The sequence below is a fragment of the Arvicola amphibius genome, chromosome 1 (assembly GCF_903992535.2).
Source record: "Arvicola amphibius chromosome 1, mArvAmp1.2, whole genome shotgun sequence".
NCBI lineage: Eukaryota > Metazoa > Chordata > Mammalia > Rodentia > Cricetidae > Arvicola > Arvicola amphibius.
This window is the reverse complement of record NC_052047.1, coordinates 67,191,695-67,204,413: the sequence shown is the minus strand read 5'-3', so window position 1 is coordinate 67,204,413 and position 12,719 is coordinate 67,191,695. Positions and strand designations below refer to the sequence as shown.

Below are 12,719 nucleotides of genomic sequence, written 5' to 3'. Positions count from 1 at the left end.
CTGGAGTCTGGTGAAGCGGCTCAGTGAGTAAACCACTTGCTTTGCAAGCAAGAGACCTGAGTTTCATCTCTGGGAGGCTGGACACCACATGCCTTTTCTATAAGGAAACACCTTTAGATTTCAAACAATAGTTAACAGCTGAATTTCTTTCTGGGGTACCCCATCCCCACCTATAAGCTTAGTTCACTACACAGAATTTCCTGTGGGCCACTCATGTCTCTAATTTCCATTTTCTCTACTCTTCTGGGCTTCTAGTTCAGACTGCCACCTAGTGCCCCTGGGAGATTCTGCAGGCTCGAAGACTACTTAGTTGCCAGCACCCAAAGGCAAGGGATCTGGAGCTCCTTAGAGCACAGGTTAGACCCAGGGTGGGTATGTGAATTTCATGCATTCCTTGCCTGTGTCAGATAATGCCCTGTGTCAGGGATGAAAGGTAGCTGAGGAACAAGGAGGGCAGGTGGTCACAGTAACTTCTTATTCTCCAGGGGTTCAGAGAAACCGTGAATATGGCTGGTATCCCCGAGTGGCACAAGAAGTCACAGGCAGGTTCATTTTCCACATGGACAGCCAGGAAGCCTGGGGCAAGCATGAAGAGCTCTCCACACAAGTTCTCCCAGCCCTGCCCAATTCCTCTTTTTTGTCCAAAAATGTTTCTGAGGAACCTCACCCCTTACACAATTTCTAGAAAGCCCCCTGGCTCATGCAGAGCCATTCAGCCATAACTTGAGGCCCTCCACCAACACTGAGAGATGGCTGTTTAGGGTAGAATAAGCCCAGCAGAAAGCATCCCAGGCCCCCATCATCCACCAGCCTAGGAGACTGGCCTTGTTTTCCCTTTCAGTTTTATTCTATGCTATCCCATCCTATTCTCCTTCCTTAAAGATAGCTAGAGTCTCATTCATAGCCAGGTTAGCCTGCAACTCACCAATTAGGCCCCAAGTGCACTGATATGGTGGCAACACTCCTGCCTCAACTTCCTGGTCTTGTTTTTTGTTTTGTTTTGTGAAACAAAGTTTCTTTGTGTAGTCCTAGCTGTCCTGGAACTTACTCTGTAGACCAGGCTGGCCTCGAACTCAGAGATCCACCTGCCTCTGCCTCCTGAGTTCTGGGACTAAAGACGTGTATCACCATCAGCTGGCAGCTGGCCTTGTTTTTAAATTGCACATCTTTAATCTCAGCTTTTCCACATACTGGCAACTCAGTGCCAGGGTGGCAATCTCCCAGGGGCTGTGCAGAGGCTGAGGGAGGCAGGACAGAAGTAAAACTGGAGTGGGGTTGGGGGGCTGGCCACATGGCAGCATAGCCTGAACCACCTGGAGCAGAGGCTGCACGTCTCAGAGCCATCGTCCCTCACAGGAGCAGCAAAGGTAGTGAGTGCCTGGAGACTCGGAGTCCTTCCTCCTCTAGAGCCCACAGTTCTCTGAGGACACGGAAGCAGAGCAGGTCGGCAGGCTTTGCTCAGGTTTCCACTGATGATCTGCCCACATAAACACATGCAGATGTTTTCTCAACGCGTCTTAGGCACTCCTTGCCTGCACACACAGCCTCATTCAACAACTGCAGGAGTCAGCAGCAGCCAGGCTTATAAGTACAGTAGAGCTACAGAACTGCAGTCCGCAGCAGTGCACACGGAGGCACAGGGGTGTGAAGTGCTCGGCTGGCAGCGCTCACGGGTGTGGGGCCCTTCAAAGGGGCTTGCTGCCCGCTTGAGCTGGATAGTGGGGAAATGGACAGATTAGTCTGTCTTTCACTCCTTCCCTCAATGGTAAGCTTAGATCATACATTTTAAACGAATTCTAAGATGAGGCTAAAAGTTAGGAAGCAGTGCTAAGTGGGTGTCGTTGACCAGTCCAGCTTCCCCTGGCTGAGGCCTGACCTCTGCACAGCTGGCCCAGCAGCTCCTCGGACCATGTTTATATAAAAGCCCAAAATCGGGTCCAAAGTAAGCATCCTTGTTTATTTTTCTCAGGTGTACAAAGAAGTATTTTAAGACAAGAATTCATAATGCAGGGCTGGAGAGATGGCTCAGAGGTTAAGAGCACTGGCTGCTCTTCCAGAGGTCCTGAGTTCAATTCCCAGCAACCACATGGTGGCTCACAACCATCTGTACTGAGATCTGGCATCCTCCTCTGGCGTGCAGGCCTCTGGCGTGCGGGCATACATCGAGGCAAAATGTTGTAACATAATAAATAAATAAATCTAAAAAAAAAAAAGAATTTATAATGCAATGTACTTGAAAAGGACTTAGAGAAAAATAAAATACAACTCATGGATATAAAGCAAATATACATATAATAACCACTGGACAGAAGCATTCCCTATAGAAACTGATTTTCTTAACTCTTGCACTCCAAATAAAAGTGTTCACGGGGTTGGGCTGATGCCTCACAAGCATGAGATCCTGAGTTTAGATCCCTAGAATCTTCTTGAACACAACCTGGTGTGGGGAAAACACAAGAACCATGCTGGAATGCACCTGCACTCCGTGATGGTGAGATGAGAGGTGGGGATTCCAGGACAGGGGGACTGTTTCAAACACACAGCGGAAGGAGCCCAGGGTCTGACACTTGAGGCTGTCTTTGGATCTCCACATGTCATTACCTACACCCGCACACGCACCTGTCCCTACCCCAAAACATGCACACAAATACACATATACACATTAGAAGAGTTTATTAGCTGGGCGGTGGTGGCTCTGCCTTTAATCCTAGCACTCGGGAAGCAGAGGCAGGCGGATTTCTGATTTGAGGCCAGCCTGGAGTACAGAGAGCAAGAGAACAAGTTCCAGGAAAGACAGGGCTACATAGGAAGACCCTGTCTCAGGGAAAGAGGGGGAGGGGAGAGCTCATAGGAGGTCCACATGTGTTATGATGGGAAGTTGGGGCAGGTGGATCATGAACTTGAAGCCAGCCTGGCTACACAGTGATAAAGTCTCAAAAATAAAAACAACTGTAGCACTTTGCAAATGTTCCTGTCTACCCTCCTATGGTGCTCTGAATGAGAATGCCCTTCACAGGCGTGCTTTGTCCCAAACTGATGAACTGCTTAGAAGGATTGGTGGGTGTGGCTATCTTGGAGGAGGTGCCCAGTGCCGTGTTCCCCAACCCCCAATTCACAGATTTGGATATAAAGCTCGGAGCTCCTGCTGCTCCAGAGCCAGGCCTGTCTGCTTCCCACCATGATGCTCATGGACTACCTAGGAAACTGTAAACAAAGCCCTGTCTAAGAGTAGCCTTGGTCACGGCTGGCGTCTCTTTAGAGCAATAGTGAAGGGCTCTTCAAGCAAGCCCAAGCATGACATATACAGACCGGAGCACAGCAAACACGGCACCAACAGGTTTTGCCCCCGACCCTTGCTGAACAGATGATATTCCTACAGCTAGATCCTGAGGTCCATTCCCTTATTTGGCCACTGCCTCATTCCTGAGACTAATCACCAAAGTTCAACAATCAAAATTCATCGGCTACACTGGCTAACCTGTTTTAGCCACTCATCCCACTCTGCCTAGCACACACCTCCCCCTTTCCTCCTTAAAAACCCACCCCTGCAGAAAACACTTGATGCCGGCTGAACGCCTCTGCTAGATCCAGGGGCGGATCCCCACCACCACCACACACACCTAGCGCAACAAATCTCCTTTGTAATGAGAATTTGGTGTCTGGGTGTGTCCTGTACAGATTCAGAGGACTTCCTCCAACCTCTTACAAATAGCACAGTGATTAAGACACCCCCTCCTTTTTTATTTTGTGTGAACGCTGTGTCCCAGAAGCCATCCATTTTAACTTAAAAAAAAAAAAAAATGAACCGACTGCTGGCACACATTTTTTTTTTTTATTGTTTTTCAAGACCGGGTTTCTCTATGTAGATCATGCTAGCCTTGAATTCAGAGATTCGCCTACTTCTACCTAGGACTAAAGGCACGCACTCCTGGCCCCTTAATCCCAGCACTCAGGAAGTAGAGGCAAACAGATCTCTGAATTTGAAGCCAGTCTGGTCTATAGAGCAAGAGCAGGGCGGCTCTCTTTGCAGAGAAACCCTGCCTTGAAAAAACAAAATGTTTCTTGTGTTTTATGTTTTTGTGTTTTTATGTTTTATGTGTTAGGCATGCATGTATGTGTACCATATGCATGTTTATGCCACAGAATTCAGAAGAGGGTTTCAGATTCTCTGGAACTGGAATTATGGTTGTGAGCCACCAGCATGTGCCACGGCCCTCCTGGCAGGCATATCCAGCATCTACCCTGAACGCTCCAGTGCAGGGGGCTAGGCTGTTTTTCCCTGCATAACCCAGCCATTTAGGTTGCCTGCTCTCTTTGTACTTTTGGGTCTCCTGGCTGCTGTATTTGATTTGCATCTTTCCTCCCCCTCCCTTTCTCCTCCCCCTCTGCCATATGGCCGAGCTCAGCCTGGTCCTGTCCACTCTGGACTCTCCCAGATGTCCCTGCCTCTGGCTGTGCTCTCCACACAGACACAATAAACTTTCTTTTCCACCATACCAAGGATCAGCCATGCCCTTTCCTTTCATTTGTTTATTCATTCTTTCATTTATTTTCATTCAGTATCCATATTCTCCTACAAATTTATTTGTTTGTTTTTGTTCAATATCCATATTTTCCTGAAAGACCTGGATAAATCCAAACCCCCCCCCCCCCCCCAAAGCAGGAAAAAATAGAGCCAAAAATCTAAGCAGGGAGAGAGAATCAGAAATCTAGGATTAGCAGGTTCAGTTTCAGGAACTAGCTGAAGATAAAGTTATACTGTAATCTTGAGTATGATCTTGAGAAACAGGGAGTTGCCCCCCTGTGATCATCACTGGTATTTTCGGGATTTTCTATGACGCCCTCCCTGCCCCCTTTCGGATCACTGGGCTGTGGTTTCTTCCCTTAAAAACTCCTTCTCCTGGTCACTTGGGGTTGAACTCCTTCCCTGCGTGGGTTATGAGTCTTGGCCCCAGTGCACTGGTACCTATCAAATACACCTCGTGTGATTGCAGCAAGGATGGTCTCTCGTGAGTGTGTGTGTGAGGGGGGTCGTGTTATCCTAAGACTTGAGTGAGAGTCTCCCCACACTGGGGGGTCTTTCACTCCTATAAAAAGGCTCTCAGTCCTGGTCAAACTGAGGACAATTTCCTAGCTGGGTGGCAATGGTGGTGCATGCCACCCAGCACTCAGGTAAAGGCAGAGGCAGGCGAATCTCAGGAAGTTCAAGGCCAGCTGGGGCTACAGAGTGAGTTCTAGGACAACAAGAGCTACACAGAGAAACTCTGTCTTAAAACCTCCCCCTGCCAAAAAACAAAAACAAAACAAATTTCTTATAAATGAGAATTTCTTATAAGGTTAAACATATACTTAGTGAATGACCAAGTGACTTTATTTTTAAGGAGAGGCAGGAAGTCACTGGTGTGTGCTCCCACTGCTTCACTGATGTTTCAGGTTCTTACCCTGCTATCTGACTCCTGGTTTTTATTGATAAGTTTAATTAGATTTACGCTTCACTGGTCCCTTGATGAATCACATTTTTCTTTTGTTAAATTAGGATGAAGAGAAGACAGTCTTATGGGGTTTTGTAAATATGTATGAGTGTGTAACACATGACATGTATGTGCGGCTACTGGAGCAGAGCCTAGAGGTGGACGTCAGGTGTCCTGCTCTACCAGCCTCGACCCTGTTCCCTTACAGCAGGGCATCTCACTGAACCTCGACCTAGGTTAAAGGCAGCAAGCCCCAGCAATCTTACTGTACCTGCCCCTCCCACAACAGTGAAGTTAAGTTGCAAGTCACATAACCACATCCAGCTTGTAGTTACGGCTGGCGACCTGAACTCAGATCCTCAAGCTTGTACAGCAGATGCTCTTACTTGATGAGCCAATTCCCAGGCCGTGAAATTAACATCTTTACATCACATTTCAACAACTACTGAATGGCTTGGGCCAGAGGAAGCATAGGTAGATAAGGTACTCCAATACACAACATGCATGTTCAGGAATCGTGTAGCTGCCCCATCCTTACCATGTGAAAACTGGTGTGGAGCATTCTGAGCACTAATAATAATAAAAAAGAGATTTGATTACAACAGTCTGGTTCCTGGTGAGAATGAATCCGTATCACAGAAGCCAACAAGCCACCTCCTCAGCCCAAAACAAGAGCCAAGATGTTGGCGGCAATACCAGTGCAAGAAATAATCTCAACGGCAAGGACTTTGTACTCAGGTGCATGGGGAGACCAGTAGCAGGTCTTTGAACAGAAGACAAGCTTGACAGGACATCAAAGGTGTGACTCCCACAACAGTTCAAAAGCCACCAGAGACAGGAGCCCCAGGAAAGCAGATGTGATTTGTTCAAACAATTTCAATGGGGCAATTTAGAAAATGACAGCTGTCTGAGATGAAAGCAGGTCACGCCCACTCATTCCTACCTCCCAGTGACTAGCAAGTTTGGGCGGAATCTCCAATCCCAGCTCCTCAAGTTTCTGATCCCTGTACTTCTCATACTGCCGGTACCCCACATACCCACCACCTGTTGCCAACAGGACGGGCACAGGGCGCAGCAGGAACAAGGCCCGGGCAGGAGCAGTATGCATTGTTCTGGCACCTGTAACAACAAAAACCAAGGAGAGTCTGAGCCTGGGAGACAGAATTAAAAACGAGGAATGCAATCCCACTTCCACAAGAGTCAGAAAGAAATCCTCAGTGCAGGTGAGTGGGCCGGACAGGTGCCAAGGCACAGATCCTGAGGCCCTTCTCCAGTCGTGCCGCTTAGTAGAGGACAGGCATCTTGGCTATGGAACCAGTCATGGACAGAAAACAAAAACTCCAAACCAAGCTGGGCTTCATTATGTAGGCCTATGATCCCAGCTACTCCTGAGGCCAGGCTGGGTAACTCAGGGAGGCCCTATCTCAAAACAAAAGGTTAAAACAGGCTTAGTGATCTAGCTCAGGGAGACAGAACCTGCCTAGCATGTACAAAACCCTATGGTCCATCCTTGGCACCAGTAAAAAAAAAATGAAGGAAGTCAGGTGTGGTGGCCCACGTCTTTAATCTCAGCACTGCCTAGGCAGAGGCAGGTAAATCTCTGTGAATTCAAGGTCAGCCTGGAATATTCAATTCTAGGCCAATCAGAGCTACACAATGAGACCATGTCACACAAAACCAAACCAAAACAAACTCATAAATAAATGAAGACAGGAGGAACAGAGAGAAAGAGAATCTCAAAGCGACTCAGAAACTAATCAAGGTAGACACAGCTGTCTACCAACTTCTGGGCACCAGTCCTCACCCTGGTCTTCTCTGGGAAGTTAGAGGAGATGATGTACAATTCGGGCTGGGCACTGACATTCTAAAATGTATAACCTCGTACGTTCCAGACAATTCAATAACAACCAAAACAGACAGCCAGAGGCGAGTGACAGCTGTCGTAGTACAGTGCTCACCTAGTCTGTGCGAGGCCTTGGAGTCAACTCCCAGTACCACACACAGAAACACACTGACCAACATTCCCCCTAAGAATACTTTAAAAGGACCTGGAGAAGGCCTGGAGAGACGGCTCAGTGGTTAAGAGCACCAACTGCTCTTCGAGGGCACCCGGGTCCAATTCCCAACACCAACACAGCAGTTCACAACTGTCTGTAACTCCAGGATCCAACATCCTCACATAGACAGACATACATAAAGCAAAACACCAATAAAATAAAATTAAACTAAATTTAAAAGAGGGGGAGGGTTGGAGAGGTGGCTCAGTGGTTAAATGCACTAACTCTTCTTGAAGAAGGCCCAGGTTCAGTTCCCAGCATGCACATGTGGCTCACAACAATCTCTAACTCCAGTTCTGACCCGATGCCCTCTTCTGGCCTCCATGGAGACCAGGATCACATATAGTGCACATGCATATATGCAGGCAAACATGTAGACAAATGAAATTTTAAAAAACCAAAAACATAAAAGATTTAAACTCAGCAGGGTAGTGGTGGTGTACAACTTTAATTCCAGCACTCAGTGGACAGAAGCAAGAAGATCTCTATGTCTAGAAACCCTGTCCTGAAAAACAACAACAATTAAACTAGCTAGGCATGATGACTACAGGTCCTTGTACTTAGAAAGGTGAGGCAGGATGGCCTACGCTACATAGTAAGACCCTGACACAATAAAAATAAACAAAGAATTAGAATTTGGTCATAGAACACAAACAAATGGACCAATAAACACACGAAAAGATGTGCAACATTTATTATGGATTGAACTGAGACTCCCAAAAATCCTGTGCTAAAGCTCTAACCTCAGTCCTTACTGGGAGACAGGGTCTTTACAGAGGTTGCAGCAAAGTGGGTTGTCAGGGTGGTTGTGAATTCAGCAGGACTGGGAGCCTGATGAACTGCAGCAACAGTGCACATGCACACGGGGGAACAGCACTAACACGAAGGTGGAGATCAGCGACCCATCTCTAAGCAAGAAAAGCCAGAAGCTGCCACTGAAAGCTAGGCAAGAGGCCTGCAGCGGATGCTCCCTCACAGCGCGCAGGTGTCTACCTTCTAAAGTCACAGTTTTGGCATTTGTTACAGCCTTAGCAGATCAAGGTGCTATCACTATTGGTCAAGGAAATATAAATCAAAACCACAGTGAGATACATCTCACACCCATCAATATGGTAAGTGTCAGAAATTAAATTAAAAAGGTAAGTGTCAGAAAGGGCAAAGAAATTGGAAGTCTGACTGTAAAAATGGGGTACCTACATTGAAGCTTGGGAATTCCTCAAAATGTTACACAAACTTTGAGACTTGATCTTCACAATAACCAAAAACCAAAACCAGCCAGTCACCACAGGCCCCAAAGGTAGTATGTCTGAAGGCACTAAAACTTAGGTGACTTAAACTTATCCCTGGGGCTGGAGAGATGGCTCAGCTGTTGAGAGCACTGGCGGCTCTTCCAGAGGACTTGGGTTCAAGACCCAGCACCTATATGGCAGCTCACAACTGTTTGTAACTCTAGTTACAAGGGATCAGACACCCTCACTCAGACACACAGACACATATGCAGGGAGACATCAATGCATATAAAATGGAAATAAATCTTTTTTTTATTTTTATTTTCCTGAGTCAGGGTTTCTCTGTAGCTTTGGAGCCTGTCCTGGAACTCACTCTGTAGAACCAGCCTGGCCTCGAACTCACAGAGATCTGCCTGCCTCTGCCTCCCGAGTGCTGGGATTAAAGGTGTGAGCCACCACTGCCCAGTGGAAATAAATCTTAAAAAAAAAATAAGTGGGCTGGAGAGATGGCTCAGAAGTTAAGAGCATTGCCTGCTCTTCCAAAGGTCCTAAGTTCAACTCCCAGCAACCACATGGTGACTCACAACCATCTGTAATGGGGTCTGGTGCCCTCTCACATACACACAGACAAAATATTGTATACATAATAAATAAAAAAATAAAAAAAATAAGTAAAATAAAAAAAAGGAAGAAGAAAAGAAAAAACCTTACCCCTTAGTGTGGGACAATTCTGTATTCTGAGAATTATGTTTTAAATAAATGCTGATTGGCCAATAGACAGGCAGGAAGTATAGGTGGGACAACCAGACAGGAAGTAGAGTAGAGGCAGGTCAATGAGAACAGGAGAATTCTGGGAAGGAGGAAGCCCATTCCTCAGCAGTCCTGTCCAGACACCAGAGAAGGAAGATGTGACTTGCCCCGCTAAATAAGGTACCGAGCCAAATGGCTAGCATAGACAAGAATAAGGGGCTAATATAAGTTATAATGGTTAATAAGAAGCCTGAGCTAATGGGCCAATCAGTTTATAACTTATGTAGACCTCTGTGTGATTTCTTTGGAATTTACAGGCTGTGGAAACTGGGCAGGACAGAAACCCCAACAAGCAGGCCCTCATGCTACAATCCCTGAATGGTCAACAGCAGCACAGTTTACAACCAGGAAACAAAACAATCCAAATGATCATCTGATGTAGGTGTGTCTTCTATCTATCTGATGATTTCATTGGTTAATTAATAAAGAAACTGCTTGGCCTGATAGGTTAGAACATAGGTGGGTGGAGTAGACAAAACAGAATGCTGGGAAGAAGGGAAGTGAGTCAGATGCAATGAAGCTCCGACCCAAGATGGACATATGCTAGAATCTCCCGTGTAAGCCACCAACTCATGGTGCTACATAGATTGTTAGATATGGGTTAAAGCAAGAGATGTGAGAATTAGCTAATAAGAGGCTGAAACTAATGGGCCAGGCAGTGTTTAAATGAATACAGTTTGTGCATTGTTATTTCGGGGCATAAGCTAGCCAGGCAGCCGGGAGCCAGGCAGGAACACAGCCCGCTGCTCATCACTACAATCATCAATTGATAAATTAATAAACAAGTGTCAGGGTGATAATGAACACCTATAATGCTAGCATTCGAGAAACTGAGGCAGAAAGATCATAAATTCAAGGCCAGCCTGGGCTTTTAAGACCCTATCAAAATCATGGGCTGGAGAGATGGCTCAGAGGTTAAGAGCATTGCCTGCTCTTCCAAAGGTCCTGAGTTCAATTCCCAGCAACCACATGGTAGCTCACAACCATCTGTAATGGGGTCTGGTGCCCTCTTCTGGCCTGCAGGTATACAGACAGACAGAATATTGTATACATAATAAATAAATATTTTTTAAAAAGTTTAAATAATTGGGGTTGGGGGCACAATAGGACACACACACAAACTGATACCTTTCCCAGGTAACACGGGTTATTAAATAAAAGCCCACTGATAAGTATGGGCTACTTTTGTGACCCCCAAACATCCCAGGATATTGCCATTGTTCTGGGTTATCCTCTGGAACTTGATGTTAATGTCTGCTGGCTGGGCAGTGTCGCACTCCTGGGGCAGGCAGAGCTCTGTGAATTTGAAGTAAGCCTAGTCTATATGGTGAGTTCCAGACCGGCCAGGGGTACACACTGAGAGCCTATCTCAAAAAACAAAAAAGACATCACACACGAGTCACAGAACATGAAAAAATAAAGCTAGTATTGACCTGGAAGTTTCAACCCTACCGACTAGCTTTTATAGTGTTGGAAGATACTATGCATGCAACCAGGGGAGAAAAGTAATCAATATTCTGAACCAACTATGGGCTCTGCAAACTACAATAGTGGCACACATTGTGACATGAATGTTAAAGGAGTAACCAACTTTTGGGTTGGCTGTGAGGCTGCTCACAAGACAAACTGGCACTGTTAACTGCACTGTAAACTCAAGCTGGATGGCTCACAGACTGTAGGGGAACATCTATAATTCTGCTAAACGGACAGGTATTAAACTGCCCTTAAGTACTTATTTTTATACTCATAGATTATTAGTGCACCTCTCAACCCTCATCAAAGAAGCTGATTTTTGCAGTTGATAGCAATAAATACAAAGACCTACAACTAGTGAACATGAAGAAAATAAAGAGATTGTGGGATGCTTACGCTAAATGAAAAGTCAGTATCACACCCCTTCCAAGGCTCAGGGATCACTAGGAAAGAGAAGGCAGAAAGAATGCAAGAGCCAGCAGAAGTGGGTGACTGCAGCAAAACTGTGTTTCTAGACATGACAGGGCTAACGGACAATTTCATAACAGATGGGCCCATATGCACAAACCTGTGAGAGCAAGCTAGCCAAAACCTCAACAGAATTTTGTCTTGAGAAGTGACAAAGTCCCACCCCCACCTGAGGAGCTATTGGTAACTGGTGGCTCCTGGGAGAGGGAGAGTCAGTTTTTGTTATTTGGTGATGCAGTTCCTGAGAGACTACTCAAGCTCTCAAAGACAGCCCTTCACCCATGGACATACTGGCAGCACAAAATGGTTTTAAAAGTAAGAACACAAGACCAGGCAATGATGGCGCACATGGGAGGCAGAGGCAGGTGAATCTTAGAGCGTTCGAGGCCAGCCTGGTCTATAAAGTTAGCTCAAAGACAGTCAGGACTGTAACACAGAGAAACCTGTCAAACACACACACACACACACACATACATATACACACACACACACAAAATGGTGGAAATGGTATGGTGGTGGGGGAAGGGGATGTTGAGGTAGAGGTAGGTTTCATAGTTTATGTATGTATGTGCACAGTGTTCTGCCTGCATGAGAGGCAGAGGCTAGTTTGGTCTACAGAGCTAGTTCCAGGGTAGCTAGGGCTGTTACACAGAGAAACCCTGTCTCGAAAAATCAAAAAAGTTTACTGGGTTTGGTGGCACATAAGATGCCTTTGATCCCAACACTTGGGAGGCAGAGGCAGATGGATCTCTGTGAATTCCAAGCCAGCCTGGTCTATATAGTGAGGTCCAGGACAGCCAGGGATATATATAGAGAGACCCTAGCTCAAAAAACAAAAACAGCTTAACAGGTGTTTTTTGTTGAGGAGACAAATGATGTTTATATAACAGTGAAAATACTACAAACTGCTCAAACAGCTACCACTCTGGAGGCAGAGGCACATGAATCTCTATGAATTCAAGGCCAGCCAAGGATACAAAGTGAGATCTTTTCTCTCCAAAACAATACTCTGCTGAATTGTATACTTACAAAAGTGAAGTTTATGGTATGTGAGTTATCTCAGTAGATGGACATGTTTAAAATCTTATGTATCTAGAATGGCATATCATTTAGTGGTAAAAAGGAAAGTCTAGGACCGAGAGAGACGGCTCAGTAATTAAGAGTGAGTACTGCTCTTCCAGAGGACCCAAGCTGGTTCCCTGTTACAGTGG

The 12,719-nt window shown here is 46.0% G+C and overlaps 1 protein-coding gene across 3 annotated transcripts in view; it reads right to left on the bottom strand.

Annotated features, from left to right (window-relative positions):
* The window catches only part of Pisd (phosphatidylserine decarboxylase), a 47,760-nt gene that overhangs the window by 11,723 nt on the left and 23,318 nt on the right, over positions 1-12,719 (bottom strand). Inside the window, exon 3 of one of the 3 annotated variants that reach the window (XM_038320323.1) lies at positions 6,415-6,590. In XM_038320323.1, the coding sequence (XP_038176251.1) occupies positions 6,415-6,590 (176 nt within the window). Of the gene's footprint in view, positions 1-6,414; positions 6,591-12,719 lie in introns of those variants that run through there. The other 2 variants (XM_038320313.1, XM_038320341.1) reach the window with 2 other exon arrangements.